The sequence below is a fragment of the Salvia hispanica genome, chromosome 6 (assembly GCF_029641045.1).
Source record: "Salvia hispanica isolate PSC_SH4W2 chromosome 6, Shi_PSC_v1, whole genome shotgun sequence".
In the NCBI taxonomy this organism is placed as follows: Eukaryota; Viridiplantae; Streptophyta; class Magnoliopsida; order Lamiales; family Lamiaceae; genus Salvia; species Salvia hispanica.
In genome coordinates, this window is record NC_142697.1 from 20598713 (window position 1) to 20616345 (window position 17633).

The 17633-nt window shown below is 36.1% G+C and overlaps 1 protein-coding gene across 1 annotated transcript; it reads left to right on the forward strand.

The window, feature by feature from the left end:
* The first annotated feature begins 3692 nt into the window (after positions 1–3692).
* On the forward strand, positions 3693–4668 carry LOC125203246 (ethylene-responsive transcription factor LEP-like). The gene has a single exon (XM_048101556.2). It carries the CDS (start codon positions 3806–3808, stop codon positions 4502–4504), a length of 699 nt encoding a protein of 232 aa, XP_047957513.1. The 5' UTR covers positions 3693–3805; the 3' UTR covers positions 4505–4668.
* Positions 4669–17633: the final 12965 nt, after the last annotated feature.

A 17633-nucleotide genomic window follows, 5' to 3' on the forward strand; every position in this document is an offset into this window, starting at 1 on the left:
ATTAGAAATAAATGAAGAGTCTAGATAATTGAAAGTAGACAAAGATTGTGTACAGTATCCTAGAATTGATTGAATAAGATGGTCAATCCATCAAGGGTGTCTATAGTGATTATGCTACTAAGTAGGTGCATCTTCCTAGTTAATGCTTGCATTCCACTTTCTTTGCAAGCACATGCAGACATTTTAAAAATTGAGGAGTCAATTTTTAGATTCGAGAACTCCATCACACATTTTCATATTGAAAATTTGGTCTTAATGCAGTTTGAATATCTTGGTAATCACTAAAAAGCTTGATGAGAATTAGTGCAATAGTATCCACAAATGAGTAAATCCTATAAGCATAGCTGCATAGAGTTAGAACTTTGTCTAATACAGTTTGCTTCTCTTGTATGCATGATTTATAGGCTATGTTGACCACAATAACATTTGTATCTTTCCTTTTTTATAAGAAAAAAGAAAACCAACATTCAAAATTGAGCTCGGACATAGTCATCTTAATAGATGATTCAAAACTGGATATTACTGTTTGTTGACAGACGTAAGCTGGATAGCAACGAAACATTGTCCCTCAAATTTGGGAGTTTGCATCATGTTTCTACTTTAAAACAACATTAAAATGAATCTTTTCGAGCATTTTTGGGCAGGAAATTCACACTTTTGAGACCACATGCTGGTGAATTTTTTGGCTAGACCACAATAATTTAATCTTTGCCAAATTGATTGCTTTGACTGAGTAATCACTTGAGCTCAAAATCAAAAATCAACAAAGACAAAAAAACAGCCTGAATTTTCAAATTTTCTACTTTTATATATTCCTTGAAAATGGAAAAATAGTTTTGCTGTTCATAGCCAGCTTAATTAATTTAAGGTCTTTACATATTAAATATTAAATATTCTGAATAAAATTAGACTAAATTGAACACTCAATTATTGAAGTAGTGATTCCACTTTCGACCATTGTTCTCAAACTGTTGTTGAACATACATATATATATTTTAGTATAGCCAAGTTTTGTCCTTGTTCAACCATAATCTCTTGTCACATTAACCCTGATAAATTTCTTAGCATTTCCTTGTCTGAATCCCACCCACAGTTTGTAGTTAGTGTCAATGCATGATCCAAACCTATTTTTTAAAATTACCCATATGTAAAGTTTGTGTGTGTGACTGGGCTGTGTTAGGTAGTACTGGAGTATTATTTAACCACAAAAAGAATTTAAAGTAAAAGACAATAATGTAGGTTCCCCCCTCTTCACATGGTACCCAATTAACCTTTTGATCTCTCTTGTTTTATGTTTTGGTTTAGATACCAAGAAAATCCAGGGGTTATGCCTTAATATCATGAGAATTCAACCTTGAAATAAAACATATATATAGAATAATTAATAAACATGAAAAAGTAAAGCCCAATACATGGTATTTGGATTAGTAGAAAAGTTGAGGAACATGCCATTTCAAATAATGATAAAATCTTGCCCTTAAATTGGATGCACATGGCTTTGATTATCATATTGCCCCATAATTTTCCACTATTAATCAAAAAAGGCCCCAGTTTTGCTCTTTTCCTCTTACTACAAAATTAGTTTCTATTTTGGATTCTTTTTCTTCTGAACATGCTTTCTTTAACTAATTAAACTTGACATTTATCTTTACACATGTTAACTTCTTGCGATTCTCTTATTCTTTGGAAGGTAAAAGGGAACAAGAAGTAAGTAGGATAAGGCCAATGTATATAAACATTGCTTTTCTGGCAAATGAATCCACCTAAAAGTTTTTTAATTGTATATAAATATATAAAGTATGATTTGATATGTGGTATAAACTAGACTCTACGGTGCCGCTCAGTCGCCATGACTTCATATCATATAGTATATGATTATCCATCTAGGATTAAGTTGTGAGAGATTCAATCTCATAAACAAACATAATATTTAATCATGAGATATAATCTTTAAACCGAACATGCCCTACGTAACGAGGGTTAGGTTTGGGTGAAAATCAACCTTGTCATTGTAATTAGAAACTCCTAGTAATTAATTTAGTTCATTGGTCTTGATTTATATATGAATGATCAGTGATTGATTTGCAAACGAAATATGCTTTTTTCGCATACAATAATGAGTGTTCCATAATAATGCATTTGTGTGTATAACAATACTTTAATCACGTCTTTATTTACAATAATTATATAATAATATTACAATAGTATTTGTTCATATAGTTAACACAATAAAGATGATTTTCATATGATCATCCCCTTCACACACACACACACACAATAATGCTTATTTTAAGATAATCATAAGATACAATAGTTAATACTTGCACACATTTTAGATCACACAATTATAAATATTTCAAATTGATTTCTGGTTTTGCCAGGAGAATTAGTTCCTGACTCATGTATATTTAATTTGGTTTCTTGACAAGACGGTGACCTCTTAATTAAATTAATGCCCATATACTAATCCATTTAGTTGTAATGAAATAAAAATGAAAATAAAGAAAGGCACTCAATCACATCATTATGATAAGCAAAATATATGTGGTTTGAAGTAGGGAAACCTCATACGAGAATGATTAGGGCAGTGAGCCCAATGATTGCTAGCAATCCGATTCAAATCATAATTGAATCACATAGTTTAGAGAATTGAGTAATCATCAAGTTGCAGTCTTCTTTAAGACGTGCTAAAAGTTGGAATCCCAGGAGAGAAATGCATGCTTAATTATGCTTCTAATAATCAAACTATCATGATTTTATGATACTATCACCTTTTTCCTTCACTCATATGATTAGACTTCGAATCAAGCTTCACATGCCAAGAAAGAGCAAAAGCTTTGCAAGAAGAATCTACATACGTTCTCTTTTGCTTAAAAACTGATAACTTGGTTGTACCACTCTGCCAATGCTCTCAAATTTTGATTTTGCACAAAAATTGTATCCAAATATACATACGGGGTAAACGGTTGATTTTGTGCCATCACTTGACCTGAAAACGTCCTACTGTTTAGGATATAAACCCCAAATGATGGGACAAAATCATTGCAAACGATGGAAAAAAGTTGATTCTGGTTTTGTGAATGAGATGGAGATTGTCCTACCTCAAATAAGTGCGTCTTTTGAAATAAGAATGGGAGGAGTTATTTGATTATCCTTGTATGCCACATCAAATGACAAATATGAAATAAATTGTCTACAATCACAAGCTTTTAATATAGTGTGGAACAATTTTAGTCGAAAATTAAGAGTCAATTAAAAATATAATAATATATAGGTAGAATCTTGTATGATGTGCAAAATTGAACATTAGTCAAATATGTATGTGTAATTATAAGTAGAAGCGATTGAATATGTTGATAAACTAAATGTGGAGTCGTCTGATTTTCGATTATTCAAGCACGTTGCGTAGCTAGTTCCAAAATCGTCCAATCTAATAATTGGAGGAATAATGTTTGATTTGAGTAAATAAAGAGGTGAGGATTAGCATATACTCCATAATGGCATTGGATTGAGAGATGCATATGGCTAATAATGATGCATGTGATGATCAATCCAATTTGTTTAACTAAGGAGGTCCATGTTCCCTTTTACATTACTAAATTCCCCAATATTTTAATCCAAATAATCTCCTTATTTAAACCCCACCCACACCCACAAATCATCAACAAAACGAAGCTCTCAAACACTGAAAAACATAACATAACCCCCTTCTTCTCTCTGATCACTGTCAGTAAATCTCACTTTCCAACAACTGATCATAACTGCCATCTTTTCCTCTGTCAGTCCTTTTCAACAGTCCCCCAAAATGGAAAGCCTGAGCAAGCCTCCCACCAAGTCCAAAAGAAAAGGCTCTCAGCCGTCGCCGGCAGCGGCTGAGTCCACCAACCGCTTCCTCGGCGTGAGGAGGCGGCCGTGGGGGCGGTACGCGGCCGAGATACGCGACCCGACCACAAAGGAGCGGCATTGGCTGGGCACATTCGACACGGCCGAGGAGGCCGCGTTGGCCTACGACCGGGCCGCCCGGTCCATGCGCGGGTCGCGGGCCCGGACCAACTTCGTCTACTCGGACATGCCCCCGGGCTCCTCGGTCACCTCAATCATCTCCCCCGACGAGCAGCACCGCTCCGACTTCTCCATGATCTTCGCCGGCGGCGGCGGAGGGAACAGCTCGGAGATATATTTCGGGGCGGGGGAGGGGCAGTATTCGGGGTTTCAGCTGACGGGGGCGAATGTGTACCAGGCGGGGAGCAGCCACGTGGCGGAGGAGGCTGAGCTGCCGCCGCTGCCGCCGGATATCACGAGCGGCTGCTACTCGGGGGAGCCGCCGGTGCTGTCGGAAATGGGGCATGGGGTGTTGAATGAGATGAGGTGTCTGGAGCTGTCGGAGCAGCGGCGGAGCATGGACGCGGCGGTGGGGTACGGGTACGACGGAGGGTATTACGGGGTGGAGGAGTCGATGGAGGCGGCGAGGAGTAGCTTCTCCGGCGGGTTTGGGTGGTTCTGAGTGGTCGGGGAATTTGTGTTGGTTTGTTGGATTTATTAGAATCCATGTGTGTGTTTAATTTTGGATTGTTTTTTTTTTCTTTTTTCTTTTCTCTCTTCTGTTCACATTGTAATAACCATCAGCTTATATAATGGAGTATAATGCATTGAATGGTTTTTCACTAAGATATTTTTCACAAAAATCTCTAATAAGTGGAGTATTATTTATATAGATTAACATAAACGTTAATGTTCTGAAATATTAGAGGAAAATATTTGAATTATTAATTACTGGAGTATTAACTTTGCATAAAAAATGTCCTTGTTCCATTTTCTGCATGCTGTAATCTCGGAGTTTTTTGCCAGCTACCACATTTAATGACGTGGCATTATTGCTCATCTTCGTCTTCCAACGAAAGTTTACAGTAGTACTAAAATTGATTGAAAGTTGGTTTTTAATTTCCAACAGTATCACGGCACATATTAATATATTTTTAAAATATTAATTTTTAATTTAAAATTAATTAAATAAAATTAGAATTAATATTAACTACATAAGTAACAAAATTAGATTTTACCTTTTAATTTAAAATTAATTAAATAAAATTAGAATTAATATTAACTACATAAGTAACAAAATTAGATTTTACCATTTGTAGCCTCCAATCTCAAATGCATTGCTCCGAAGTTCCATTTTATTAATTTGTGAAAACTTTTCAATTTTCCATATATGCTTTCCATATAAGTCAGATGGTTTAGGACCTCAAGCATTTAACAGACTAAATGAATAATAACTAATGATAATAAAACTAAGTATTAAGATGAAAATGTGAATTAAATAAGCATCACTCTTTTTGAAGGATCCTGAAATTATTACTACAGCAGAAACATATCAGCAGATTGCAGACACCACCGGTTAAGATATCATCAAAATATAAATGGCACACCTCCATCATTGCCGTCATCACTATCCCAATAAAGAGGCGAAGTTGATGGAGTTCCATTCTCAACCTGGCCCGAAGACCTCAATTCTATCAATGCTTCTTTAGACTGACATCTATGTTGCTCACTCAAATCTCCTTCAAACGACCTCCCATCAATCAGTGATTGATTTCTCCAAATTTGCAAAAATTTGAATTGATTTTTGGTATTTTTCTTACTTTTTGACTTCTTTTCAGTGTCAGAAAGTGTATGAAACTACATCATGGAATGCAGGGGATTTCTAAAATTATGGAATATACCTTTGGAACGAAGAGAACAACAGGAACAATTGAATCCACGGTCTCTTTCTCGGTTCTACTCTTTCAACAAACTGTGGTATCAAGAAATTGGCTATTGAATCTACGTATGGAGATTTTCGTATTCATGACACTGAGGAGAAAAGAAAATACCTTTTTGATGGAGAAGAAGAAACTGCGCTGGTACGTGAAATTTGTGAATGGAGTTGAAGAATAGTAGTATAAAAGAATTTGAGTTGGAGATTTTTAAGGTCAGTGAAGATATGGGGAAACCGTTTAGTGATGGGATTGGGAGAAATATATTTGATCAAAATTTGACTGCAAGATTAGACTAAATAATAATAGCCGGATGTGACCATCCATTAACTCCTTATTAACTTTAAATAACTTTTCACTGACTTTAAATAATAACTTCCCACTAACTTCAAATAATTACTTACTAAATTAATAAAATGAAAATATAGGAGTATCAATTATCACGTAATAATCTCATTCATCTATTTTAAAAGAATATTTCCCTTAATGCCCCGAAAACTCCTCTTTTATATATTGTATAGATATACGAGTCTTTCCGAAAGACATTAGCAAAATAATCATAGTAATACTAATTTCTATTGAAACATTAATTTGAGCCTTTTCTTTTCGGAAAATAGAGTTCGTTCATGACTTTTCAATAATATACTAGTACTACTACACTACTACATAACTTGAATTGTAGATTTGTAGTAATTCACTCCCAGCAAATATAGTTTATTTATAAAGTGAATGGGAAAATTAGCGTTTAGGCTCTAGACTTTAGAGGCTTCCATGTTTTGTTAGAAATGGAGTATGTAAGAGCATCCCCAGTGGGGGCGGACATCCATAGCCTTCCCGATTGACTTTCCAAAAACACCTCCTGCCACGTCATAAGGACCTCCCATAGCCTTCCCAGCACTGCCACGTCATAAGGACTTCCCACTGCACAGTGACGGACATCCCATAGCCTTCTCGCGTGGACTTCCCGCAAAAAAAAAATTCACAAATTCACCAAATTAAACAATTTATGAAATTAAAATTTCAGCACGAATAGGGGGAAAATACGAGCTGTATATATAGATTTTAAAAAATAAAAATAAAATAAAAATAAAATAAATAAAAAAATGGGAAGTCCGCGCGTCGCCGCAGTGGCGGACGTCCGCACGCCCTTCCCGCGAAGGCCGCGCCCTTCTCGTGTCCGCACGGGACATCCGTATCCGCCCTCCGTCGCCCCAATGCTGGACTTCCCGCACGCCCTTTCCCAAAGGCTCTCCAAAGTCCGCCGGGACAATCGGCGTTGAGGATGCTCTAAGTACTAGTTGATATGAATAACAAAATATATTAAATTATATTTATGTCAGTAATTTCGTATAACCATCTTAATTATTATGAGATCCATAACTCGGGCCAGGCCATACATCAAGATCTGCTTTGTGAACTTAGAAATAATACCGTATACTACTTCTTCAGTACTTATGATTTTAAATTATGTGTTCTTCAATGTGTTTAATTTAGTTGTGTAGAATTTTTCATTTAGTAATTATGTAAAGAAGTAATTTTATTAATTTTAATATTTATTTAAGTTAAGTTGTTGGTTTTGAGATATTTATTTTGGACCCCTAGATAATTGAAATTTCAAATAGTTGTAAATTAGATATATTCACTGCATGAGGTGTGTTATATTGCTAACTATTTAAGTTGTTAACTCTGCTAACTCAACACATTATATTGAAGTTCAACAAAATTATGTATTGACATTTTAATGTTATCATATTAACATTTTTAATACACTGCATTGATAAGTTAGCAAGTTAGCAACTTAAGAATGATCACACCTCTTCACTGCATATATCCATAGCACCAAACACATATACAAAATACACACACTCGCACATACACGACACATTGCACGCATTCTGCACACACTCGCCACATTTGCTAAAAATTGAACCTTTATTAATCCTGCGGATAAAAAGAGAATCAACAAAATTATAGAGCAAAGATAAATAATTTGAAAATCAAGAAATGAGGCCATAATCAAAGTTTGAGAGTAGATGAACATCTGATCAAACACAAAACAAAGAATAGCGAATAGAAATACAGAGACAAAAAAAGAACATCTGATCAAACACAGTACAAAGTGCCACCAGAATTTATCCACACACCAGACAAGAAAAAACAACCGAAAAAAAAATCTGTTCAATTATAACTTCTGCAACCAAGATCAATTACTAAGTTGGGCCATAGGCCCTGATGCACTGCTCAACTTCCGCACCAACATTGTTCATTGGATTTAATTATTGCTTGAGATAATTATCCAAATTAAATCCAAAGTCCGATTATTCCTTATTTTCTCCATAAAATTTTTGACCCCTATGCTTATTCCAAGGAGATTTTCGAAAATCTCCTATTTACGGGAGAAGAGATTATTTTATTATATTACTTGATCCCTTATTTATTCTCTTCCATGAATAACTTCAAATATCCTAGCATATCTTACCATATCTAAGAAGATCTTACCATATCCTAATTTAATTAGGAATTTAATTAAATCTCTTTTGGAAGGAGCTAAACTACACGCCTACTCCCTATTTAATTGAGAAGTGATTATTATTTTTATTCTACTCCGTGAAATACTTAAATTAAATCATAGGCTAATTAAATAGCCTAAGATTTCGAAATCCCCTTATTTCTCCTATAATTCACGCCACCTTCCCCACCAAATCTTCTTAAATCTTTAATTTATTTAATTAAAGATATTATTTCTTGAACTCTATAAATAAGAGACAAAACCCTAACCCTAAATAAAAAAAACCCGTCTCTCTCTCTCTCTCTCCCTCACGCCGTTTTCCACTCTCTCACTCTCTCTCAATTTTTCTTCTACTTTTCTCCAATATTTCTTCATCTTCTGAGAAGAATTGAAGTTGAAACTCAAGAATCTTTGAAGAATCAAGGCTATTACTTTGTTCTACCGTTCGTTCTATCGAGAAAAGGTATTTTTGCATTAATCTTTTCTCATCTAACCGATTAATCGGTGTTCTTGAACCTTCATGCATATAGATTGAGTGAAAGGGGAAACAATTGATGAATATGGGATGCATGTGTGTGTGTGTGGATTGTGTGTGTGCGTGTCTCGGTGTGCGTGCATGTGTGTTGTGTGTGTGCGTGTGATGTGTGTTGTAAAATACTCATGCGTGACATGTATTGATGATGGATCTGGAGTTGTGGTGCGAATAGAAAGTGATATGATAATCATACCTTGATTTTTGAGTGGTAATATAAAACGAATTGAGGGGAAAAAAGGGAAACGTTAGGAACATGCATGAATTTGAGTAGATGATTGAGACTTACTTGTGATACACATAAATTAAAGGTGGTAACTCGCGCTCTCGGTGTGATAGCAAGAGGAAGAACATACTTGTGATCTAAGAAATCGAGGTGGGCTTTATTCACTAAACTCTTTTATTACCAAAATATTGATTACGGTGTTATAAGGGTGGATTAAAATGTTATGTCATGTCTGTGATTGTTTTGATCATGTTGTGTGCCTGATGCCTAGTTTGTGAGTCCGCTCCATTAGGCTATAGGGCTATAAAAACGAATTCGGGTCTGAGTAGGGCCGCAAACCCTATCAGGCTAGTGTACACAGTTGGGATCGTGAGCCGTCCTTGCTAGTCGGCCGGTCTCGTGGGCGAATAGTGCGGCCACACTTTTGTCGCACTATGGAATTGTTGATTGTTGAGAAAATGAGAGGAATTGTTTGACTGGCCAGTCTATGAAATTATTTTGTGATACTCGATGATATTCTTTTATAAATGCAAACTCGAGTTCACTATGGTAAGGATGACATATCTATTAAAATGTTTTGGCATGAGTTCACTGAGTATGTTTAAAATATTCAGCCCTGCATGTGTTTTCCCTATGTGCAGATTGAGCAGCGACGAGCGGTTGGCGGTGTTGAGCAAATAAATGGAATGATAATATGTTCGTCTTGAAACATTGAGTGTGGTTGTGTCTTCGTACATGACTTCACTTTTCTCTTGGTTGCTTCCGCTAAACATGAAACTTAGTATTGTTTGTTTTTGTACTATTTCATTATTGTTTAGAATATCGAGACATGGTGCGTTTTGGAATTCATCAAACCTTTGTCATTTTGAGCATTAATTGTGGTATTCTATCCTTCATTGATTTTTCTCGATTAAGCCGTTGACTTATTGCTTTAATAGTTCATTAAATACCTTGGTCAAAACGCTTTAAATGAAACCCTAGCCCATGTTCTTGTTGCTTTTAAGTCCGCCTAGGTAGCGATCGCCGTATTTATTATATCCTTGAATGTCTGGTTGTTACAGTTGGTATCAGAGCCTCAGTTCTTTCCACTATGGACCCAAGAGTCTTTTTGAATTGAAGTCTAAAAATGTGTAAATTGATTAAGTGATAATCATCGAAGGCTCAACACCACGACTCGTCTCCGCTCAACCGCGATGAATGAGGTAACAAGTATCTTGATGAATATTGATTTGAATTATGAAATGTTGGAAATTGAAATGAATGGAAATTGTTGTGGCATTTTGAGATTTTCTTAGAGTATGAAATGACGAATATGCATGAATGTGAAATTTCTAATTGCGACCATGCAAAAATGATGAATGCTGTTATGCAAGTGATTATATGTTAAGACCGCTATAAGTTGAATAAATGAAATTCTATATGATTGTGATTGTCTGATTGTATGATGGACGACATTTATGAGAATGAACATGAGCATGCTATACTTAGTTGTAAATCATGTTGTGAATAAAAAATTGTATGACGATATCGAACTTGGAGGCATAAAACGCCGAATGCGAGGTGAGCGACTTACGAGAACGAATTGCGAATTATCGAAATGCGAAAACATACGAACCATTTGTTGCCGAAATGAAATTCCGTTTATTCTTGATACTACCTTCACACCTCCATTGTTCGACACATACATATCCATCATACTCTCAGCATCATTTGAAACCTCATACACTATTGATTAGTTTCGAACCTTGTGCTGATGCTGAGATTTCCTTTTTGTAGATGCTCAACCGGTATTACGCACCGATGCGAAACCGTTACGCAAAGAACAAGGTTTTTCCCGTAGAAACCTACCAAGATTTCGAATGGGTTGGAAAGTCTTTTCTTTTGACCTACGTTACCGACTTCTATGATCTTTGGATGGATGCATACTGAAGACACGAGAGTTGCTGTGTGCACAGAAAAGAATAACAAGTTTTCTAGGTCCAGCAAATCCACTAGATCACAAGGTCTAGGAACTCACTGGTCGTTGGAAAATCTCGGTCGTCGGACACACAGAGCACTTCTTCAAAAACCCTCAACCACTTATACTAAAACTTAGCACAGGGAAGTAGGGATCGATCCCACAAAGATGGATGCGTAATGAACATGCTCAAGGATTTGGAAATTATTTTTGGGGTTGGCTGCTGCCACGCATTTTTTTTGGGTTGAGGAAAATAAACTAGACTTGGTATTGAAATCTGCTACGCTAACAGCTGGATCTAGGCGAAACAGAAAACATGCACGCAAACTAGAACCGGGACAATCGCTAGATCTAAGAAACTATTCTAAATTACCTAGATTTGGGAAATAAACTGACGGTGGGGACCATGACTGAAAAAGCAAGTACGGACGAAAAGCTGAGAAAACAACTAACTAAAGTACTAACTAACAACGACATCATCTTCTTCAAATCAAATTTCACAAAAACTCAGAAGAAACAGGTAAGAAACGTAATCGGAAAACAGAGCAGACTGGATTTAAACGATTAAACGAAGAACAATTAAGAACTAAACAGATCTACGGCTGCTAGACGAAGCAAAACAGAAAGTAAACAGAAAACTCAGAATCCATGCACAACTCGACTTCCCCTGTTCAGATCCAACCTCGGATGCTAAATCCACTCCGGATCCAAGCATCCGACACAAACTCCAGCCAAAAATATTCCATAACTTCAGATTCAACAAACAACCTCCGATCAACAACAACTCCGCAGATCTACAGCCAAATTCCCCAGATCAAGCACCAAAGTGACAAAAACAGAGATCAACATGCAACTTGCCGAAATAAAAACTTCAAACCACAAGATCAACGTAGATCAACACAAGATAACACAAATATAACAAAAACTAAGAAAAATGTATAGATAATCAGTAACATCAATAACCAAATCGACTTCCAAAAGTGAAGTTCGAACGAAATAAAGTGCAAAACGAACCGAAAGTAAATTGATTGTATCTTCGCCCTCACGCGGACGGTGTTACGACGGACTTCCTCTGAAGATTGGACCCCTTAAAAACTAAACTACCCCAGAACTCCCATTTCCCAAGTGTGTGTGTGTGTTGTGTGTGAGCTAAGAGCGAAAAGATTGTCCCCGTTGTGTGTTGCATGCTCCTCTATTTATAGGCGTTGAAGTGGGGCCAGCGAGGTATAGATAGACTTTGTTGCCCTCAGCTATTGACTCCCTTCTTCTAGCCTTCTTTTCCTTAAATTCTGCTCACTTCTCCTTCATTCCTTCGCTAGTCCATTTCCTCCAGCATCTCCTGGATCTAGCGATTCTGTCACACACCTGGCTTAAAAACTATGTTAGACCCAACAGAATATAGTGTTTTTCACCATATAACCGATGCATGAAACTAGCCTTATCACATATGCATATGGAGGAGCTACCCATCACGCGGGGATCTCGAGACTTATCCATTAGCTTGCCGTCTCCTTGGAGCGAGTGGACTGCCCAAGCGCCGTTACCATTTACGTGGTTCAGTCCGGCCGAGTACGAGCCTCGAGGCGACATTGAGTGCGGTTGGCGGTGTTGAGCAAATAAATGGAATGTCCGTCTTGAAACGTTGAGTGTGGTTGTGTCTTCGTACATGACTTCACTTTTCTCTTGGTTGCTTCCGCTAAACATGAAACTTAGTATTGTTTGATTTTGAACTATTTCATTATTGTTTAGAATATCGAGACATGATGTGTTTTGGAATTCATCAAACCTTTGTCATTTTGAGCATTAATTGTGGTATTCTATCATTCATTGATTTTTCTCGAATAAACTGTTGACTTATTGCTTCAATAGTTCATTAAATACCTTGGTCAAAACCCTTTAAATGAAACCCTAGCCCATGTTCTTGTTGCTTTTAAGTCCGCCTAGGTAGCGATCGCCGTATTTATTATACCGTAGAATGTCGGGTTGTTACAAAGTTATTTGATGGAACCAAAAGGCTGAGGCCATACAATCTCTGGCACTACTTCAGCCAAACTCTTTCTTGTGTGCATAATTTTCCAGCAAAGTCTGATCCAAAACAGTGTCATTTTGCGTTTTATATTCTAACACCCCCTGGGGGGATTAGGGTGTTTTTTTCTCTCTCACTATCTTATCTGTAACAGCCTGGATTTCTAGGGTACAATAAATACGGCGACTGCTACCAAGGCGGACTTAAAAGCACTAAGAACATAGGCTAGGGTTTCATTTAAAGAGATTTGACCAAGGTATTAAACGAACTATCAAAGCAATAAGTCAACGGTTTAATCAAGAAAAATCAATGAAGAATAGACACCATAATTTATGATCAAAAGTCAAGGGTTTGACATAAATTCAACAAAACACAATATGTCTCGATCTTCTAATTCAAAAGGAATAAGTTCAAAACAACCAAATGATAATAATAAGTTTCATAATTCAGCGGAAGCAACCAAGAGAAAGTGAAGCCATGTATGAAGACACGACTACACTCGAAGTTCAAAATATCCATCTTATTTAATTAAATTTGCTCAACACCCGCCAACGCTCGTCGCCGTTCAACCTGCACATAAGGAAAACACATGCAGGGCTGAGTATTTTGAAATACCCAGTGGACTCATGCCAAAACATTTTATTAGTTATGCCACCCTTACCATAGTTAACTCGAGTTTTGCAATTATCAAAATAAATATCATCGAGTATCACAAAAATATTTTCATAGACTGGTCAGTCAAACAACTCCCCCGTTTTCTCGTCACTTTCCACAATCACAACATCTCCATAGTGCGACGAAAGTGTGGCCACACTTTTCGCCCACGAGACTGGCCGACTAGCAAGGACGGCTCCCGATCCCACCGTGTACACTAGCCTGGTAGGGTTTGCGGCCCTACTCAGACCCGAATTCGTTTATACATATCCATAGCCCTATAGCCCAATGGAGCGAACGCTCAAACTAGGCATCAGGCGCACAACATTATCAAAACAATCACAGGCATGACATAACAGTTTAAACCACCCTTATCTCTCCACATTCATAAATTTGCAACATAAAAGAGCTTAAGAATAAAGCCCACCTTGACTGCTTAGATTTCAAGTACGTTTCTCTCTTTTGTTATCCAGCTTCGCAACCGAGGTTTCACCTTTTAATCACATATGCACATATCATGTATTAGTTTCCACATCAATCTCCTAAATCATGCATGTCTCAACGTTTACCCTTTTTCCCACCGATCCAGTTTACATTTATTATTCAAAACCAAGACACGTTCATTATATACATTTATACACTCCACAATCTTAGATCTAACATCAACTTATGTCACACATGAGTGTTATTCACATGTCATACACACGCACGCACACACGCACACACACACGCACATGCACCTCCTATATACCATTTATCCCACTTTCACTCAATCTAGATGCATGAGGGTTCAAGAATACCGATTAATCGGTTAGATGGAGAAAGATTAATATGTAGGTACCTTTTTTTGTCAAAACGAACGGTAGAAACAAAGTAGAGACTTGATCTTCAACAATTCTTGAGGCTCAAACTCTAATTCTTCTCAAAAGATGAAGAATTATTGGAGAAAAGTAGAAGAAAATTGAGAGAGAGAGAGAAGAGAGGGAGTGGTGTGTGATATGGGATGGGGGGCGAAAATTTTGGGGGTTAGGGTTAGGTTTTGCTCTTAGGGTTCAATAAAATCTTTAGGTAATTAAATAGAATACTTTGGAAGATTTGATTCTACACAATTAAATAAAATAAATATTGTGGAGTAGAGAGGAAGAAATAAAAGTGGCGTGAATTAGGGTTTCAAAGCTAGGGATTTTCGAAAATCCTAGGCTATTTATTTAGCCAAGATTTTGCTTGGTATATTTTTCGGAGTAGAATAAAATATTACGGAGCAAAATAAAATAATAATTCTCCCACTAAATATTGGAAATAGGTGTGTACATGGGTTCTCCCATAAGGAAAAGATTTTAAATATTAACTAAATAAGATATAGCAAGATCTCCTTGAGCTATGGTAAAATTTGCTAGAATATTTTTATTTATGTATGGAAGGAATCAAATAAGGGATCAATTAAACAAATAAAATAATTCCTTCTTCCCAAACTTAGGTGATTTTCGAAAATCACCTAGAATAAATATGGGTGTCGATTTTTCTCATAGAGAAATAGAGAATAATTAGGTTTTGGATTTAATTTGGATAAATATCCCAAGAAATAAATTAAATCCGGAAAAATAGGATTTCTTTCCAATAATGTGAAGGGTTCGAAAATTTCAAAAAATGTGGTTATAGTATTAATGGAAATATCCAAAAAATCTCACTCACCCTTAAACAATTAATTCACCACATAATTTCACCTTTAATTCAAATATTCATAAGCCACGTCATATACTCAACGAGTTTGACTTTTCAACCCAAACCTCAACCCTAGACACAACTTGGTCATAAGAAATCATGCAATAAATTCATTCATCGTTTAATTCACGTCTCCCACGTCATCAATGGTATTCAATAAAAATTTTACGGCTCTAAAATTAGGGTTCGAAATTTCGGGATGTTACATTATCACTAGACATCTCATTCCTCTTCTTCCTGTTGCTTCCCCACCGTTCTGATCACCATTTTGGCGCAGCAGGATCAGCAATTTGCAATGAACAGACCGAAATATAGTTTACGGTTTTCATTTTTGTACATGATTTTGTTTCTAATTGTGGTCAGGAGAAAATTAATTCCAATGTTTTGGTGGAGTAAGAGACTAAAAACTAGAACTTCAATTTCTCACACAAAATCAACAGCTAGAATCATATTTGCCACATGTTCCTCTACTTATAATTCAATATGATGTTCCAAAGTCGCTCATCTAATATACAGCATATAAGCAAATGCTGTATATTTCTGGTTCATCTTCTTCAACAAATAAGTTCTTCCTTCTCCATAAATCAGGTATATCTCCTTCCTCTATTGAAAATACACAACAAGAGGGATTTATTTGCAATAATCAGAAATAATTTGCGTTTGCTACGGTGCTACTCCAAATTTGGAGTAATACTGTTCAAAAACGCAAAAAAAAGGACATTTTGGGATGTGCATGGTTGGAGGTGTTTTCAACTGCAAATAGTCTCTCCACAAGCGTGCAGCAGGTCGCTGTCGTCATGCTCGAAAACAAGGCACTCCAAATACCTCTCCCGCCACTGCCGCTGCTCGCGGATGAATCCAGAGACTGCGGTGGTCTGTTGAAGATAGTAGGCCATAGGTGGTTAGTTTATAATTTCCTTTTTTATTTAGTGGAGCAGTACTAGTATTTTTTGATCAATTTTATTAAGGGTATATTTGTCAATTTAATATTCTCAGCTATAAAGCCATCCACAACGATGTCTATTATCCATCTCTTACCCCCCTCATCTCTTTACTATTGATGGGCCTCACTGTACTTTTTCACTCCATCTCTTAACTAAGAGACAACACATACATTCATCCATCTCTTAACTATCTCATCTCTTAACTGTTCATTCTATTTTCAACAAATCCAATTAATAAAAAACACACTTCATTAAATAAAATAAAATTATAATTTTTAAAAATCCTAAAAATATAAAAAAATAGTACATAATTAAAATCCTAAAAAAAAAAACACATAATTAAAATCATAAAAAATAAAAAAAAACACACCATTAAAAAAATGGAGGCTAAGAAGCAGAAGAAAGAGTTGTCAAATGAAAATCATGTGCGTCTACTGGTTGCCACAGATTAAAATCATGTATTTCCGGGTTCGCTTTTGACGCGTCGCGGCTTCCTCCTCCTCCCTACGTCGATCTTCTTCTAGTGATTGTTCTATTATTAGACACATTTGCTCAAATGGATCCATGAATTGATTCAATTTGGGAGAAGAAAAATATTTTGAGATGAAGAATGTAGAGTGTTTGAGTGAGAATAGAGATTTTTTTTATGGTGGATAATTTGTGGGAATGATTTGGTATTTATAGAAGTGATTGGAGGCTTTAAAAAATTTGAAAAAAAATTACAAATTTGAAAAAAATAGCTATAAACGGCTAGTATAATTTTTGGAATTTTTGTATATATTTTTTTTAATTTTTGAATTTTTTCTGATTTTTTTTAAAAAAATCAATTTTAACGAATATAAACGACGCCCACTCGCCGGCCCACAGCTCGTCACGTCGCCAAGGCGCGTGGCGAGACGTATCGCGACTTGCCTCTTCGGAAGGAGACGCATGACGAAACGGAGCTTGCATCGATGTCTCTTATCCGTCTTGTCTCTGAAAGACGAGATAGAGACAGCTTGGAGATGCATTGTGGATGCTCTAATATTACACATTTTTTATGCTATGTCAAAGGTATCTTAATTTTTTTCTTAATTTAATATTTGTTTTATTTTATATTATTGGAATAAGAATATTAAAAGGTGGAGTTACTTGTAATTTTATTTAATTATGGTTTTCAAAATGGTTAAATACGGTAAATAGTACTGCTATTTAACAATAATATTTAGTAAGTATAAACAATTTACAACAAGCATATTTTCCTATTAGAATTACAGAGCAAATTACCAAAAAAATCATAAAACTTAATCAAATTCTAGTCAATATGG

Coding starts and splice junctions, on each gene's coding strand:
- LOC125203246 (XM_048101556.2), top strand. CDS start 3,806: ATGGAAAGCCTGAGCAAGCCTCCCACCAAGTCCAAAAGAAAAGGCTCT.